Source organism: Lontra canadensis, unplaced genomic scaffold (assembly GCF_010015895.1).
Source record: "Lontra canadensis isolate GAN:19392208 unplaced genomic scaffold, GSC_riverotter_1.0 scaffold106, whole genome shotgun sequence".
In the NCBI taxonomy this organism is placed as follows: domain Eukaryota; kingdom Metazoa; phylum Chordata; class Mammalia; order Carnivora; family Mustelidae; genus Lontra; species Lontra canadensis.
In genome coordinates this window covers 5649486-5666638 of record NW_022631100.1, presented here as the reverse complement: position 1 = coordinate 5666638, position 17153 = coordinate 5649486, and the positions used below count along the sequence as shown (strand labels likewise).

The following is a 17153-nucleotide window of genomic DNA, read 5'->3' as shown; positions in this document are numbered from 1 at the left end:
CTGAATAGTACATTAACCAATGCTCTATAGGTTCCTGAAGAGTCTCAGTGAATGTATTTGAGTCGTGCTTAAATGTATTTAAAACACATTTTAGAAGCTAGTTAGACATCATAGGGGACCAATGTCCAGGTGAAAAGAGAAAAGGAGTCAAGTTACTTATGGCTAGAACCTGACTGTATTTGCTCCCTGCTAATCCTAACATCATTATAATCATGGGAAGGCATCTGGAAGGTCCAGCAGGTTGAAGAAAAGAAGGTAGCAGTTCTGTGATGCCAATTTTGTAGGAGGGTAATATAAATTGTCTTCAAGCCCAGGCAGGAAATGATAAAGAAAAAGAACTGAAAAATAAGGAAAAGCACAGAGTAATCAGAAAAAGGGTGCGGTGGGAGGAGGAAAAGGGACAACCCATGCCATAAAGAGAATTAGCAGAGTGAGAAAGTGGCCCACCCAGGAAGCAGAGAAGACAAAGAAGGCCAAATGCAGCCAGTTAGAAAGCCCACCAGGACGCACAGTGTGGCTCCACGGGAGGTTAAGGGAGGCATAAATTCTCATGAATGTTGTTAATCTAGATGAGGTTTTACAATTTGCATGGTTGTGCTTTCAGGGTTTCACTTTTTTAAAAAATGAGGAGGGGGCGGGAAACGATGGTTTTAGCTTTCAAAATGAAAACCTAGTCCTAATTAACATTTGGAGTCTGATTTTCAGAGATTCCAGCTGGAGGATCTAAAGTAGAGCCCTGAACCGAAAGGGACTCCGGACAAGCGGAAAGACATGCCCGGATTTTTCAGCCTGGTGCAGAGATTGCACAAAACTGGCAGAGAAATTCACAAACAAATCTCGAGGGGATTGGAATTTGGCAGGCAGTGAGCCTGGAAGACAGCTCCAACTTAAGCTAATTTTCCATTTTTCTCTGGATTTCTAACACGGCTAAGACGTATTCAGATTTAGATTTGTAAGAACCTACACCATCCCTACCAGAAGCGGAGTAGCTGTCCCCTTCACCGGCATCTGCGACCTTATTACTCCTACTATTAGTGTTTTTATGGCCCCTCTTCACCCATGGATCCTAAAGAACTTGGCAAGAATGTAAAAGAAAAAGTAAGCCCATATGATCTGTCCTTCAAGAATCAGCAGGGAAGGAACAGTTATTATATCTGATCTGTAAACAGCTAAAATGTGGCAAAGAGAAGTTTAATTACTGGCTATTATTTAAATGACAACATATAAATAGAAAGGGAATGAGAAGTTAAACCACTTCATAATCACACAGTGCACGAGCGATAAAGTCAGGATAGAACGTTTGGTTTCCTGAATACAGCTATCATAAAAAGGATTCATTTTTCTCTTTTTACTAAGGCACTTACAAAGACATACTCAGGTGAGAGGTTTTCTTTTGTTTTTTTTTGTTTGTTTGTTTTTGTTTTTAAGAACTAGTCACAATCCCACCTGCTCATACTTCAAAGTTCAAGCCTCGGGCATTTATTAAAAGTAATTTGTGATTCTGGGGATGGAATGGTTTTCTGAAGCATAGTCGTAGAGGTCAACCTTAACGGCAGAAATGAGAAAAGACTGAGAAAAGAATGGCTGGACAGGTTGCACTGACACGGAGGGGGAGAGAAAGAACAGATTTCGAATCAGACACAGGATCTTCGTATGCATGCCTTTTTCCAGTCCCCCGGGGACAACTGTCACTAGTGCGGTGTTTTCCTGCAGCTCTGAAGACGGCAAACCCGGGAGTACACTGAAGCTACCCAGAGGATCCGCACAACTGTGTTCTGTGCCCCCACCGGCCCTCCCCAAGGGCCTCTGACTCGAAGCCCTGACCGGAGAATCTGTACTGCTCACAGGTGGACTGGTGCCTCGGTGGCGGCCAGGGCTGTCCATCGCCCTGGTGCATCCTGGATCTCCGCAGGTGTGGGCCCAAGTGTCCCTGCTCTCACTTGAGGCTCAGCCAGCCCTAGGGGTGAATTATGACCCTGTCTGACTCACTTGGGTCTTCGAATATTTCACTTGGGAGAAAATGTTCCTTCCTGCTTTCCTGGAGGAAGGCCAGCCAGTTTAGCTGCCACGGGGAAGGCAGGACTTAGGCACTGGAGGCTTGTAGATGCTCGTGCATTGCATTTCACCTTGAAGAATAAAGATCCCTCTGATTTATGATGGTGTTGATGTGTTTTTCCACCCAGCACTGGAGTTTCACATGGTCAAATACATACACACGCACAAGCCCGCACCCCGCCAGCCTCTCCCTTCCCTGAGCTCAGATCATCTCATTCAGATCTGTAGATAGTCTGTGCCCCAGAATAAAGCACACCACTTAGAACAGGACTTTTCGGTCTGACTCTAGCCCCTCTCTCTTGGCTCAAGCTCTGGGCAAGAAAAAAAAAAAAAAAAAAAAAAGGTATAATAAAAGTTTGATTTCCCTGCCGTCATTTCTACCTCATGAATTATATACTGGCCCCTGCATCCCATCGACTTAGAGCAGTAGCCGAGGCAGTGCCCGTGAGCCATCAAGAAGCCCAGCTAACAGGGCTACCATCTGGAATATAAATAATAAAAGGGAGGCAGAGAGAGGTCCAAGACAACACAGAAGAAAGAATCCAAGGAATGGTGGAGCAGATGGAACGAATTAGGGATGGGAGCATTGTTGGTATCAGCTACTAAATGTGTAAGAAAATACAACTGCCCACCTACATTTAAGTAAATGCAGCCGCTCCACTGAAGCTAAATTTGTTCCCCAACTCCTCCTCACCTGGTCTTTCCAAGCCCAGTTCCGTCGTATACAAATTCCTATCAAGGGAGTACTCCTATAGCAAGGATACATACAGATATCTCTACCAGTTGCTTTAAGAAAACACACAAATATATTTACATTTAAATCCACGGCATGCTACATCTACAGGGAAAGGGAACACCAAAACATTTTCTGTGTTTGACACAGCAGAAAGTATTCAACCGTGCAGAGAGAGGATGATACACACCCCCTTACAATGTTCTGAAGGCTAATATGACTTTTAAACACATCTCTTTGAAACCTTGTATAAAGTCTAACACTGCCAGGATATTTCACACAGATTTAAATAGCTCTTTCAGTTTTTAAGCCCATTGTTTTCTGTTCTGTTCTTATCGGGGGATGGTGACTGTTAACTCTTCTGTAGGTAAAGTATCTACGACCTGAAAATATTTACTAAATTCATCTTCATCCTGCTCTTCTTTGGCTTAAAAATCCCAGTTGCTTTTGATTTTTGACCCCAAATGAATTGTCAACTTTGGAGATTATTCTTGCTACCTTCAACAAAGTCTATATTTCAGACCTGTACCCCTGAAGCAAATAATACATTATATGTTAATTTTTTTTAAATGGTCTTTTTTTTTTTATTTTATTTATTTGACAGACAGAGATCACAAGTAGGCAGTGAGGCAGGCAGAGAGAGAAGAGGAAGCAGGCTCCCCGCTGAGCAGAGAGCCCGATATGGGGTTCGATCCCAGGACCCTGAGATCATGACCTGAGCTGAAGGCAGAGGCTTTAACTCACTGAGCCACCCAGGGGCCCCAAAAATTGTCTGTATTTTCTAATGGCTATGGAGGCTAGATCTAAAGAGAAAACAGGAGTAGACTACTGGTGAGAAGAATGAAAAACAGAGAAACACTCGGGTTTTTTCTTGGTCCCAAATACACTCATTGCCACATAGCTTGTTTTAAGAAGAGGCACGCTGCTGTTTACCCATGATGAAACATGATTGCTAAAAATTTTCACTACAATTTTAAAGCAAACCAGTGTTTCCTGGCTTCTAAGAATTTTACTTTTACTACTCTCTGCCAGATGTTTCTACCTCTGTCCTTGACCTCTAATTCTACATTCTATTTCAGGTGATTTATTTATTGTTTTCCAAAAACTACTGGAAGATGGATCCTTTGCTCCCCAGATGCAAGGTGCTTCCATGTGCCCTCTTCGAGGGGCGTGTTCTCTTATCCCTGCTCAGTGTTTCTCAAAGTGCAGTTAACAACCCTCTGGATTAGCAGCACCCCAAAGCAAATTCTTGGACCTCACCCCAGACTTGACATATCAGAATGGGGAAGAAGAGGCAGCACCTAAGAATAAGCACTTTAAAAATAAGAAGCCCAGGGGCAACTGGGGGGCTCAGTTGGCCGAGCATCTGACTCTTGATTTCGGCTCAGGTCACGATCTCAGGGTCGTGAGACGGAGCCCCTTGTTGGCTCCATGCTCAACACGGGAGTCTGCTTGGGATTTCCTCTCTCCCTCTGCCCCTCACCCCTGCTCTCTCTCTCTCTCTCAAATAAATAAAATCCCCCCCCAAAAAAATAAGAATACAAGTAATTCTTTAGCTCACTTTTTATAAAAATGACCCGCTGATTCCCTTGCCCGTGTGAAATGAGCCAAGATCCGGGTGTGGCCAGAACAAGTCTTGAGTGTTCCACTGGTCGGGCCATCCTGTCCTGCACAATCTCCAGTAATCACCCACCTTGCGTCAAACCCCTTAGCTGCCATCTTAAATTGGGGGCTCTCTCCTCTGGACTAGAAGGGCACACCTGCTAAGTTTAAGAAGTGATTTCTCCTTTATCTCTCTGACCAGTCGTTCTGACACAAAACATGGAGGTGGTAAGGAAGGGCTTGTTCCTTAGAAGGATAGGACTTGGACAAAGAGAAACTGCCCTAGACCTGTTTCTCATAGAAAACTCAAACTTGCAGGCATGCAGACATTATTGCTCAACACCCTTTGCCTTTTAAAATAGTGTATACTGGGGGCACCTGGGTGGCTCAGTTAAGCCTCTGCCTTCGGCTCAAATGAACTCAGGGTCCTGGGATCGAGTACCACATTGGGCTCTCTGTTGGGCGAGAGGCTGCTTCCCCTTCTTTCTCTGCCTGCCTCTCTGCCTACTTGTAATCTCTCTGTCAAAAAAATAAATAAAAATCTTAAAAAAAATAAAATAAAATAGTGTATACTGCACAGCTTCCCTCCAGTTTTCGGAGGGCACCTCATTCCTTCGGGAACACCAAACTGGATTAGATAGGGCGCCAGAGTTGTATTAAGCAATCCTCGACCCTATATCTCCCTCCAGATCAGCCTGGCCTCTTTTCTCCTCAGGGTATACACACAAACATGGGTATTGCCCATTGTATGAGGATGAATAGTGGCCAAGGAGCATAACTTTTATTTTGTAACAGAAGCCACTTGGTATTACTGATAAATGAAATTCAATTAATGTTTATCACACGCTCAACTAATGTTTAATGAACATTCATACAAGAGGTGCTTGTATGTCCTTTATCATGTTCTGACTCTCCTATCTATCCTATCTTAGTCTGAGTTTTCTCTTGCCAGCTAGTACCAGGATGGAAGCAGTAAAACCAAAAGCAGGACTGGTCTTGAACAGATGCCAAGAAAGAACAGTGCCAACAGATTTCCAAAATGCAACCCATCCAGGGACTAAGAAATGAAGGCTAACTGAGATGGCCACAAATCTGACCAGTGGCCCTTTAAGAGAAGGAATCACGGGTATAATTAAGTTCAAAATCTAATCAAAATCTTTAATCTTTTGATTAAGATAAAAAATCCTCCGAAACAAGGGAGGTTTGAGGTCATTCCTGAAAAATTAGCATGACCTACACTTTATTGGCGTGCAACCTCTCTGAAGGCCCCAAGCTATATCCCATGGGTGTGTCTCCCTCGTTTTCTGAAGCTGGTTATCTGACCAACAAGTTTTTTTTTTTTAAAGATTGTATTTATTTATTTATTTGTCATAAAGAGAGAGAGAGAGAGCATAAGCAGGAAGAGCAGTAGGCACAGGAAGAAGCAGGGTCCCTGCTGAGCACAGAGCCCAGTGTGGGACTTGATCCCAGGACCCTGGGATTATGACCTGAGCCAAAGGCAGACACTTAACCGACTGAGTCACCCAGGTGTGCCATGGTTAAAAGATAAATCTAAAGGATGGAAGTGAACTTCAAGCCTGCCTCTATGTGTCAGACAGCCTTTCTTCTGCTATTCCATGCAGCCCTCACTGTACCTGCTGCTAGGCCTTCTGATTCTGTGCATGTCAGAGTTTCTAGTCTTTACTTCTTCTATTCCTGCCCTGCATTTATTTCCATGGTGCTGATTCTCAGAAGACTGATCCAATCTTTTTCAAATTTAAGACTCTCGAAGTTCTACCTTCAACTCTGTCCCTCCCTTTAGGGAAATGAAAACAAGTGTCACTGAAGAATTAGGCTTTTTTTTCCAATAGGGATACAAAAATAAATAAAACACACATCGGACACTTGGGAGCCTGCAGTCTGTGGGAAGGATGGATCTATCCAATAATCTTGAAATAATGCGGTAAGTAAGGTGATAGGCATCTGTAAGGGTATGCTTAAGAATTTACATGAGAAATGGCAGCTAATGCCCAGAAAGACTTCCTTGAAATTCCCACAATATCTTAAAAGGCTTTCTAAGTTTTACTGGGAACTGAAGAATGTCAGTTAACCATGGCTACCTATACTATATAATAAACACTCATGAGGATATAAACTGGGTATAAGTTGACTATTTCTGCCTTCTTAATACATATCATTGTTTCGATAAGACCCTATCTCCACATAGTGAACAAGGGTAGATGTTTTTGATTTGTATTTGGTCCTAATTATTTGAATATAATTCTGCTTCTGATCTCCTTCACAGCTCCCACTTTTGAAAAAGGAAGGGCATGGCTCTACAGAACAGCGAAGGGGTAAAGAGAGAGTGTGAGAAACTGTAATCCAAAATGGAGTCTGCTGAGAAGGACACAATACGTGGTCACAGAAACAGTAGCACCAAACGTGAGGTCAGTGGGCCCTCAAGTTTAATCATCCGGCAGGAGGGAAAATAATCTTTTCTCTCCAAAAGGAGGCTGTAAGTGTGGTCTTTATTCCCAGCTGCATTCCCTGGAGAACAAGGTGTTCTTAGTTTAAGTGGAACCTGGGGCTGTGGACTTTGGCAGAATTCATAAATACAACTTTATGAAGGAAAAAGGAAGGAACGGAGTGGGGAAAAAACCCAGAGAGGGCAATACATGTGACCTGACAGTCTCATAGTGTTCATGGATTGAACAAACACTCACTTCAATCATTGCCCCACAGAATGAAGATGCCTCCTGGTGTCTCTCTTTCTCTTGCCATGTTGGGAAAGGTGTACGCTTTCTCGGACAAGCATTTGGAAGAATAAGTGTTTGTTTCCTGCACAGTTATCTTAGACCATTTGTATACTTGTCTATAATTTTAATGAGCACAGGTCTAGAAAGAAGAAGAACAATCAGGAAACCAACGCAGTAGCCCAAGTGGGAACTGCTGAGGCGCCAAGAAGGGACACAATGGTAGGAATGAAGAAAGCTACTCATGGAATGATCTGGTGACCAACTGGCCTGGTGACTGACTGGACCTGGCAGCTCTCTCCATGAGATCTGTGAATTATGGATCTCAGGGGGCTTCCCTAGGAATGGCCTGTTTCCCCTTTCTTCTCTTATTCTTTCCCTTTTCCCATCCTCAGGGTTTGTACCTACTCACCTTGAGGCCACAAGAGCAGTTTGGACTCCCGCTTTCTGCATTACTCACTCCGTAAGCATTTACAAAGTGCCTAACAGTTCACCATGACTGCCACTACTTTGTACCCATCAGCCATGGACCAGACATAGCATGGTACTTAAACACTTCATGGACATTATCACAATAATGCTGTAACACACTCCTTAAAATCATTTTTTCGCCTCTACTTTGTTGCCCCCAGTACAGAATAAGACACAAGGCTCACACCACTCAGTTGACCTTGGATTTGAATTTCCATTTGTGTGACCCCAAAACCTTTCCACCAACCAAGCTACCATTCCCTGCGCATTTGCAACTTACAAAAGAAATAGACAACATGAGGAGGGGCGGGTCAGGACAAATAGGAGGAGTGTCAGGTTAAGTTTTGAGAAACACCTAGAAAAATAGAATTTCATGTATGAACAAGTTTGGACCGCTGAGACAAGGCCAATGCAGGTGACAATGAGAAGGTGAAGTTATTTACACAAGATGTTGTAGAGAACACTTTAGAGCTGTCTCTTGAAGAAAGCAAGAGGCATAGAATGATGGAACATTGAAGGTGGCCAAGGGGGTAGGACACAAAAGAGCAGAACTGACAGGAAGGAGGACACAGATGGGGGATAGCGGGTGATGGATTCACTGTATTGAGCTTAGAGGAATGAGCTACTTGACTTTTACAAGGCTGGATGTCTCACGGGGACATCTTAGAGTTATATTCAGTACTGGAAAGCAAAAAAAGAAAACTCCTTTTAGATACTGGGGAACAAATGTCTAATTTGAGCTCAGATTTCTGTGCAGCACTTTCAAGACTTCCTCTCATCCACTGAGCCCTCTTTGGTTTATCTTGCCTTGGGGTCTGTTTTCCCTCCCTTTATCCTTGATGCTCTTCAGTTGCCCCTAATATATTTAGCTGACTTTTTCCAGTAAAGAATTAGGTGTCTGCCAAGTGGCCAGTTCCAGCCTCTCTCGTCCTTTCTTCTCCTGTTCCTCCCCTCTCTGCGTTTCTTACTACTTACATCTTCAGAGTTTCTCCTCTTTCTCCTCCCGTGTCTGATACCTTTCCTTTCTGGTGCATATTGATGCTCTTCCCCCCCCCCCCCCCACCCCCACCTTCTTCCTTTCACCCCACGGGCCAGACCTTGAGAACCCCTGGAGCCGGGGCACCAACAGCTCCTAGCTGGTCAAGACTCAGCTGCACATGGAAGCCATTGGGCAGGGTAGTCACAGGAGGGAGTGGAGTATTTCCTTGTCACATCAACAAAGGCTAGGAAGGAGGGAAGCCTAGGAAGCTCTGGTTAAGAGATCTAGAGGACATGCTGGGGGTTCAGTGAGGAGGGGAGTACACGAGGAAAGCTCTGCGTTGTAACCTTCTGGGAAACACGGAAGCCAGTTCCAAGCCCGGTCACCCACCCTCCCTCTTGCCATCACACATAGAAGCAGCAGAAGGGAATTCTCAGGATCCCTTTGATCTCTTCCCAGCTCTGAGTCCTCTCTCTGTTTATCTCCCTCCTTCCCTGGCCTCCTCTTCCTTCTTTTTACACCCTGCCCAGTGGATGAGTCACTGCCCCTCCTCCCCACCCCACTGCCATCTGTTTTTCTAATGATGGCAGAAGATGAGCTGTTTTGTTGGCCCGAATGGTAACAAAGCATACTCCATGCTAGCATTTTCCCTGATGGACTCTCAGAGTGCTATTTTATTGGTGTCATTTCCCCCACCCAGTTTTCTCTTTGTCTCAAACCCCACCCTTTCCCCCTCTTTGGCCTCATGTAGATCCCAGTTTCCCAGAATTCGATAAAGAGAAACAGGGATACAGAAGAACCAAGGGACAGACAAGCATGTGGGTTGGGTGTGTTTTGGGGGGGAGGGTGCTGGAAATCAGTGGCAGTGCAACAGCTCTTGCTAGCACAAGGGAGCAGCCAGAATTACCCAAGTGTCACCGCTAAGTGGCTTCATTACTTGCAGTGAGAGATTTGGATGGCAAAACCTATTGTGACTGAGGGGCTATCCCCAGGGTGAGAGGGTTTAAATCGTGTATGTGTGTGTACACACGCAAATGTGCGTGTGTGAGAAGTGCCTGCTCCCCATCCCCCCACCCTGCCACCTCCCCACGTCAGGATTCCAGGATTCCTGCGTCAGTCTCCCTCTGTAAGGCTCTGCCTCATTCTTGACTCTTCTTCACAATAACTGTTAATCTAGCTAAGGAATTCACAGCATGCTAAATCCCCTACTAGAAGGCACTCCCCTGTGTAAAGAAGTACACAGGATTCCCTGAGGAAGTAAAGGTCTGATTCAAGTTAGTCAATGGTGGATTACAGGTCTACCTCAGAGGTTGAGCATATAAACGCCTGCGTGACCCAGGCACTTGATGCTAAGGAGGGATGCGCACTAGGTAAGAAGCCATAGGGAGAGGGGAGCATCTTGCTCACCCCAGAGCAGCTGCCCTTCTGGAGTTGTAGCTGTTACTTAGAGCCAGCTAATCGTTGCCATGGTTGCCAGATAGTCTTGTTTTTCAGGAGACAAATCTGCACAAAGTGTTTCATACTGATTTCTACTGGGAGAATGTGTGTACGTGTGTGTGTGATATTATATGTACATGTACAAGTTGTATGTGAAAGCCCAATTTTTAAATATTGGCAACCAAAATAAAATTGTTGTCAGACATGGTGCTGGCCAGACAAACCTGTCTATAGGCCATCAGTCCGCAAAGCCCTGATCTAACTAAGTGCAAGTAAGGTCCAATTACAGAATCCCAAGACCATAAAAAATTCTGATTTGCTTTTAACTTATTTTTTATTAGGTCATTTAAAATGAGACCCTAGAGATTTTGCTAAAAAGAAGAAGAGGAGGAAGTGGAAGAAGGAGAAGAAGACAATGACAGAAGAAGGAAGGAGGAAGAAGAAAGAAGAAAAAAGGAAGAAGAGAAATCCTAGTATCTGTAATTTGGGGATTGGAGAGCTAAATTTAAGTGATTAACCAAAGGGCACAGGAGCAAGATCTTGAATTAGAAAGGCTCAACTCCCTGTGAGTTAAGCAGACTTAAGAACTCTAGTCTGGGTTGGGGGAGGGGGATGTGCAGCTTACCTCACATGACTGAATGCAGTGGACCAGGACAGGGTCTGGGTGCCATTGACGCCGCCCAGTGCACACGATGCTCTGAAGGGGGAGATGAAAGAACAGAAAACAAAAACAGAGAGCCCTGGTCAGTAAGAGAAAGGGCAGACCCTGAGCTCCCTGTGCCAGTCCAACCCCATTTCCTGAGGAGGGAGACCCTGGCTGTGCCCCATTGAGACAGCCTAGGCGGGGGCCGGCTGGTCTTTCCTCCAGAGCTGCTAATCCTGCCAGCTGGTACCAGGGTGGAGCGCTCATCCTCTTCATCCTCCTTCGCTCCTCTCTCCCGAGATATCAGAATTTCCAGAGAGCTGTAGGTATAATTTTAAGAAAGCATCCTCTATGTTGTAATGACTTTAATTTGGCTCTAGGCATAAGATCGTTTCCATTTGTTTTGAAGTTTTCAATAACTTTACAAGAAACTGTGAGCTGCCTGGGTTGACCAGGAAGCACCGAGGATTTTTAAGGACTGAGAAAAGGCTGAGGGTTGAACTAAAACGGATCTCAAGAATCCTAGACGATAATATGTGAGTGTCGAGCAAAGACCGGAGGAGATGCTGCACGATCGGTAGCTCTTGTTAGCACACTTATCCCATCCTCATGGGAAATGAAAGAAGGTCTACGAGTTGGTTAAGCAGGGTTAACGTGACACCACGGGCTCAAAATGGCACCTGCATCAAGCCGGAGAGCGCAAGACCACGTTCCTGTTAAACACTGGTGATTGTCTCGGTCCCAGTGGTCATTTCCAGATGTGCATTTAAACAAACAGTCATCTACTCTTGCTTGAATGATGCTTGTCACTGAGCTTTTTCCTTCTAATTTTTGTATTTTAAAATTTCGAAAGATGCACTTCAGGAGAAGAGAAAGTCCCACAGGAGGCTTCAGGGAGAAAAGGAGATTGTCTCCGGAGCCTGCTATCAACCCAGTCATTTGTAGACTTTCATACGCACATTTTAATTCAGTGCGTGAGGAATATGGTGCAATCAGAAGAAAAATAATACACTGTCGGATATGAGCGTTACACAAGATAGTACTTCCGGTAACTGGAAATCATACATTCATTCTAGAATGCTAAGACTGTGCAATAATCAGATTGGAGACATTTGCATATATTAATATGTAGGTACATGTATATGAACCTCATAGTTATGAGAATGGGAGTCTGCAAGATTTTCCTGGAGTTAATCACTATAAACTAAAACTCTTCTTTCACGACTTCTCTAAATAGGGGATAAATACCATATATCCTAATAAATTCCAATACTCAAAATTGCACATTGTAATAGCATAGAAAGTGACTTGGTTTTAAGTTTTCATTGCACTGGAAAAAAAAAGATTATCAAATCTATACAGGATTATACAAATACGTAAGGTAAACACAATAGGGGTGTTCAGCCTCCTAAAAACTGAGGTATTCTGCATAAAAGGCCACTTAAGAAGACCATTTGCATATAAACAATGGCTCAGCTACCTGGAAAGGATCCTTGTCTATCTTTTAAAAAAACCAGTATCAGTGGAACTCTATTTAGCTAGCGATGGTCTTGACTACTATTATTTAAAATATCCACGTTTTATGCTTTCTTGTCACCAGATAATGGTAATAGCATGTAACAGGAAGTTTCACCCTGGAGATGTAAATACATAGCAATCTTATTCCTTCTCAGGGCACCACATTCCCTAAGGATCCCCTTTCCCCATCCCTATCAGTCAGACTCTCAAATGTATACAGGCCTCCAGTGCTCTGAGCCAGATTCCCCAGTCAGCAAGAGGGGTCTGAATATTCACAAATCTAGCTGGTGCCCTTAAAGAGGTCAATTCTTCCACATAAGGGGATATTTAACCTTGGCACTCTCACAGGGTGTCCATGGCCAGAACTCTCCAGAACATTTTAACTGACTGTCCCAGCTTCTCTTATGCCCTCTAAACCTTCTACCTCATCCACGTCTTTTATAAACGTAGGAGTATGGGTTTGCTAACACTTTAGAAATTCTAAGGCTATATTGCAAAGGGCAGGGGGAGAAAGAAAGGAAAAGAGTCTGTCTTTACTTGAGATTTGTTTTTTTTGCTCTTTTGTCCTATCATCTCCAAATGATGTTTTCTATCTTTGTATATTTATATAATTTTATTACCATGTTATACAGATTCCCAGGATATAAAAGGTAGAAGGGTGCACAATCTCCCTTCTACTCCTGACCCCAGCCACCCAAGTTCCTCCATTTGATTTTCTGTATTTTGTATCATTGCGGAGATAGTCTATGCCTAGGCACACATACATATATGGAACTATTGCCATGTACAGATGATAAAATATCGTAATTTTATTGTGTACTTCGGTCTGCTGTTGTTTGCTTGTTTGTCTTTATTTCACTTCACAGTGTTCCTTGGGGTTCTGTCCATTTTATGTTATCTGGAGTGTTGCATTCTATCGATTGCATAGTATTTCATTGCATGTATGAACCCCCATTTACTTACCCAGACCCATATTGATGGGTATTTGGGTAATTCAGTCTTGTGCTCCAACAAACAATGCTACGCATAGAACATTTCATATATGGGCAACTCTATCTGTAGAATAAATTCATGATAGGAGAACTGAGAATATTCCTCTCAATGATTCTTTAATGTTCTGTCATTCAGACATGAAATGGATTCAAACTGGCATCCTTCCTTAATCTCTAGAAAATTGCAAAAGCTTCTGGTACCTGGGTGATATGCCTTCCTAGATTGTGAAATCCTTGAGAATAGGGACTGTTTCCCACTCCTATATCTTATCTCAGTGACTTGGAGATGATGTTTTATAAGCCTTTGTCAACCACTAAATAGGATGTTGGAGCTCCAGAATTCTCCACAACCTTCTGGCCTCTGAACGACATTCATCCCATAAGAAAAGACACGCTTATGTCATTAATTGAACTACTACTTATAGATCAAACCCAGAGAATTTCAAATGTGTTTCAAGCCCAAAATTTTAGGGGCATATTTGTGGTGGTGAGGTAAAAGAGGGGAGTGAAACAGAAAAAAAAAAAAAAAAAAACAATGGGAAGGGCTAGCTACTGGTGACATTAGTTAAATTAATTCAACAAGGAGGCCATTAGACTGAGGTGGCTCTGATCCATGGTGGCCCACGTAAGCAACCCAACATCTAAGCCTGTGAATGTTTCAAGGTTACGAAACTGAAAACTATGGACAACCAGTGACAAAGACTCAACTAGGCTTTAAGCTATAGCCAGTCAATAATCTCCTTACTTTCCTTCTGTTTGTTTGTTGTTGTTTTTTTTTTTTTCTCTACCGTAGAGTCTGTCCTGAGCTCCTCTTGTTGGAGCACTCCTAACCACTTTTGGTTTGATGCTGCCTGACTTAAACAGATTTTTGGTCAAATAAGCCCTTAAAATTTTTAATATGCTTCAATATATCTTTTAAGAATTCACTATAGCTTTCTTATTTTCTGGAATATTTTTGACAAATTATTATAGTGTATATTATATTTGAAAAACTATAGGAAATAATTGAAATTGAACAACCTTATATCCTCTTTCCAGCTTTATCAAATCTTAACAATTTGATGGCATCTGCTTCCAGGATTTAAGTCACTAGAGATTCAATTAATGTCCCCTCACTCTCCTTCCTTCCTCCCTACTGCTAACAACTATTCTGAATTTTAAAATTATTATTTCTATACAGTTTTATGTAACTATTGTTATTATACTACTTATAAGCCACTTTGCAGGTGAATTGATTGTGAACAAAGATTTGTTTTGAAGTCTCCAAAAGGAAAACGTTTATGAGAATACCAGTTTAAAGATTTCCTCTTGGTTGGGCCATTTACAAATCTTTTAAAAGTAAAAAGGGAAAAAGGGAAGAACAAAACGAAGGTGGGAGGGGGAAAGAGAGAGAGACAGAAAGAAAGAGAGAGAAGGAAGGGAGGAGAGGAAGGGGAAGGTCATAAGGCAATTGAAGGCTATTGCTTGGTTAAATGTCTCACTAAAGGTCACAAGACTGATGGTTGGCCAACACTAAGGTCTAACACAGAATTGCTCAATTGTTTTTTTTTTAATCAGGAATAGTTACTTGACAGAATGGGCTGCTAATCACAACAGACCACAAAGTTCTGCAGCTGCCCAGGTTTGTGACAATTTCCTTCTTACTACATGTGTATGCAACCCTAAATAAAATACAGCCCTGTTTTTGCGTATGTATGGACAGTCACACATTACCCTGCAGTTTGCTTTTCAGTTCTTCTTCCCCCATCTTCCAAGACTGTATTGGACTCGATGCCTCGAGACTTACTCAAACCAAAAGCAGACACTTCCATACTTGAAACTGACGAAAAAGAAGGTTTTTTCATGACTCATGTCTGAGGGATTTGTTCTCCCACTGATGTGTGTGTGTGGCAAGTGTCACTGCGGCTGTTACACAACTGCGCTCATCAAGAGGACACTCTGAGGGAAGAGGGCAAGGATGAGGAGACAAGAAGACAGATGGGAGGGTGAGACCAGCTAGTGGGACACTATGGCTCCTGGGGGGCACTGTCTTCTTTTTCTCTTCCTGCTTCTCTCTTCCTCTTAAAACGTTTTGTTTTTGCCTAAGGGATTACTAATCCTCTGGGGACCAATTTGGGAAAACAAAGTCAGAAATTACAAGATTTGTTTTGACTGAGCGATTCCAGTGAAGAGCTGGGCGGGGCGGGGGGTGGGGAGGGCTTCCCTGCAGTGCCGAGCATCTTACAAACCTCCCGTTTGGAGCCACAGGAAAATCTCATTAGTTTGGACTTCACTAATTCCTAATTGTGATATACTAAAAAAAGAAAAGAAAAGCATTGTTCAGTCTGTGAAAAATGAATTTACCAAGCAAACTAATGGAGGAAATGAGATGTTATGATGGATGCTTTTGTACTTTAGAACGGAACGCTTTCAAGTATAATTACGTGCAAACAATTGCCACATTATGTATAAAAAAAAAAAATCACCTCCCCATGAAATCAGAGTCTTGAAGGACCACGTCTTTCCAACATAAGTCAAAAATGTTAATTTTCCCATTTAAGTGGTAAATCTCAAAATATAATAAAAATTCCCTCAACACAGTGGTTAAGGAAAGCCATAAAAATTCAACTTTACATAGGCCTTTGGAAAAATCAAAATGTTTGCCTTGGGAAAGAGCTCTGTGGAGGCAGGAGCTACTCTCTTCTATGGGCTCTGGTTTTGGCACCCTGTTTTGAGCAAGGGACTAAATGAGTCATCCGCTGAGGAGATCTGGGGATGAAAATAAGACATCGTTCCTACTCTCAAGAATCTTCCAGTTTAGAGGTAGAAGGACAGAAAAGAAGAAAAAGGAAGGGAAAAACGAAGCAGAGCAAATACAGGGATGAGAAAGGCACAGAGTTCTCCTAACAGAAGTCCGAGGGGAGCTCCTCCCACGCCCTCAGCTCAGGCTCCCCAGATCATCAGGTGTCTGGGTACTGCCAGAGAGTTGTGGGAGGCTGTGGGGCAAAAGCTCTTGCTTCTGGGTGTGAGCAATGCTACCGACTGGGCATGTGGCTGTCTTCTGTATCCCAACTGCCAGATTCCATTGCTCAGTCACATAGACTGGCAGGCCTTTATTTGAGTGCCAAGAAGCCCTTTTGTTTGGTGTCCTGTCTTTCTGCCAGGTATTTCGCGGCAGATGTCATCACCATAGAAATGTCTAGATCTCTGTGTACAGTAGGTGAAGGAGAAAGACACCATTAAAAAAAAAAAAAAAAAAGGCCCAGCACGTCCACCTGAGCATTTCAGATCCTTACCTCTTGTCTCCCACAGCCAGTATGCCCTTGAGTCATTAGAAATAACAGTCATTTTCATCTGGACTCTCAGTCTCACAACTGAAGCGGTTAGACGTTGCTGCTTTAGTAAGTGTTCAAATAGGAAACACTGAATGGCCATTAATTCCCTTCCCAGCCCCATTTGTAAAAGGGGCAGAAAAAAGAAACACATGATCTACATGTTTCTGTCTACACTCGTGGGTGCACACCAGTGAGCAGAGTATACAACCCAGCGGATTTTATGTTTTCTCTTTCATAGAGATAACTGGTGATCTCTGTTCAGAGAGGAAGGAAACTTCCAAAGGTAAGATTTGTACTAAATGAACTGAAATTTCATTTTTACTCACTTCAGAACTATAGGCTAAAAACCGGGTAAGACATCTCAGAAGTGTTCTTTTTAATTTTCACAACAGCCCTGCAAGATAGAGAATATTATCCTGGCCCTTGCTGCTGAAGAGGCAGAGGCCACCAAAAGGTAAGTATTTGAATTCAGGGGGGACCTCACTTTTCTTTATGCCAGTCGCTATTTCGAGTTGTTTTTCATCAAAACCCCAGGTTACCTAAGTTCTCCGAAATTCTTTCTTTAATAGAAAGTATATTATTCTAGAAGTCAGGTATCATTTGCAGGGATAAGAACCTGCAGAACCCCAGGGGAAGGCAAATAAGGTTTGTGGACATCTCAGAAGTATACTTGTTGG

At 43.0% G+C, this 17153-nt stretch overlaps 1 protein-coding gene across 1 annotated transcript in view; it reads right to left on the bottom strand.

The window, feature by feature from the left end:
* The window catches only part of PAPPA2 (pappalysin 2), a 273728-nt gene that overhangs the window by 24959 nt on the left and 231616 nt on the right, over nt 1-17153 (bottom strand). Inside the window, exon 20 of the mRNA XM_032838777.1 lies at nt 10635-10706. Within this exon, the coding sequence (XP_032694668.1) occupies nt 10635-10706 (72 nt within the window). The remainder of the gene's footprint in view (nt 1-10634; nt 10707-17153) is intronic.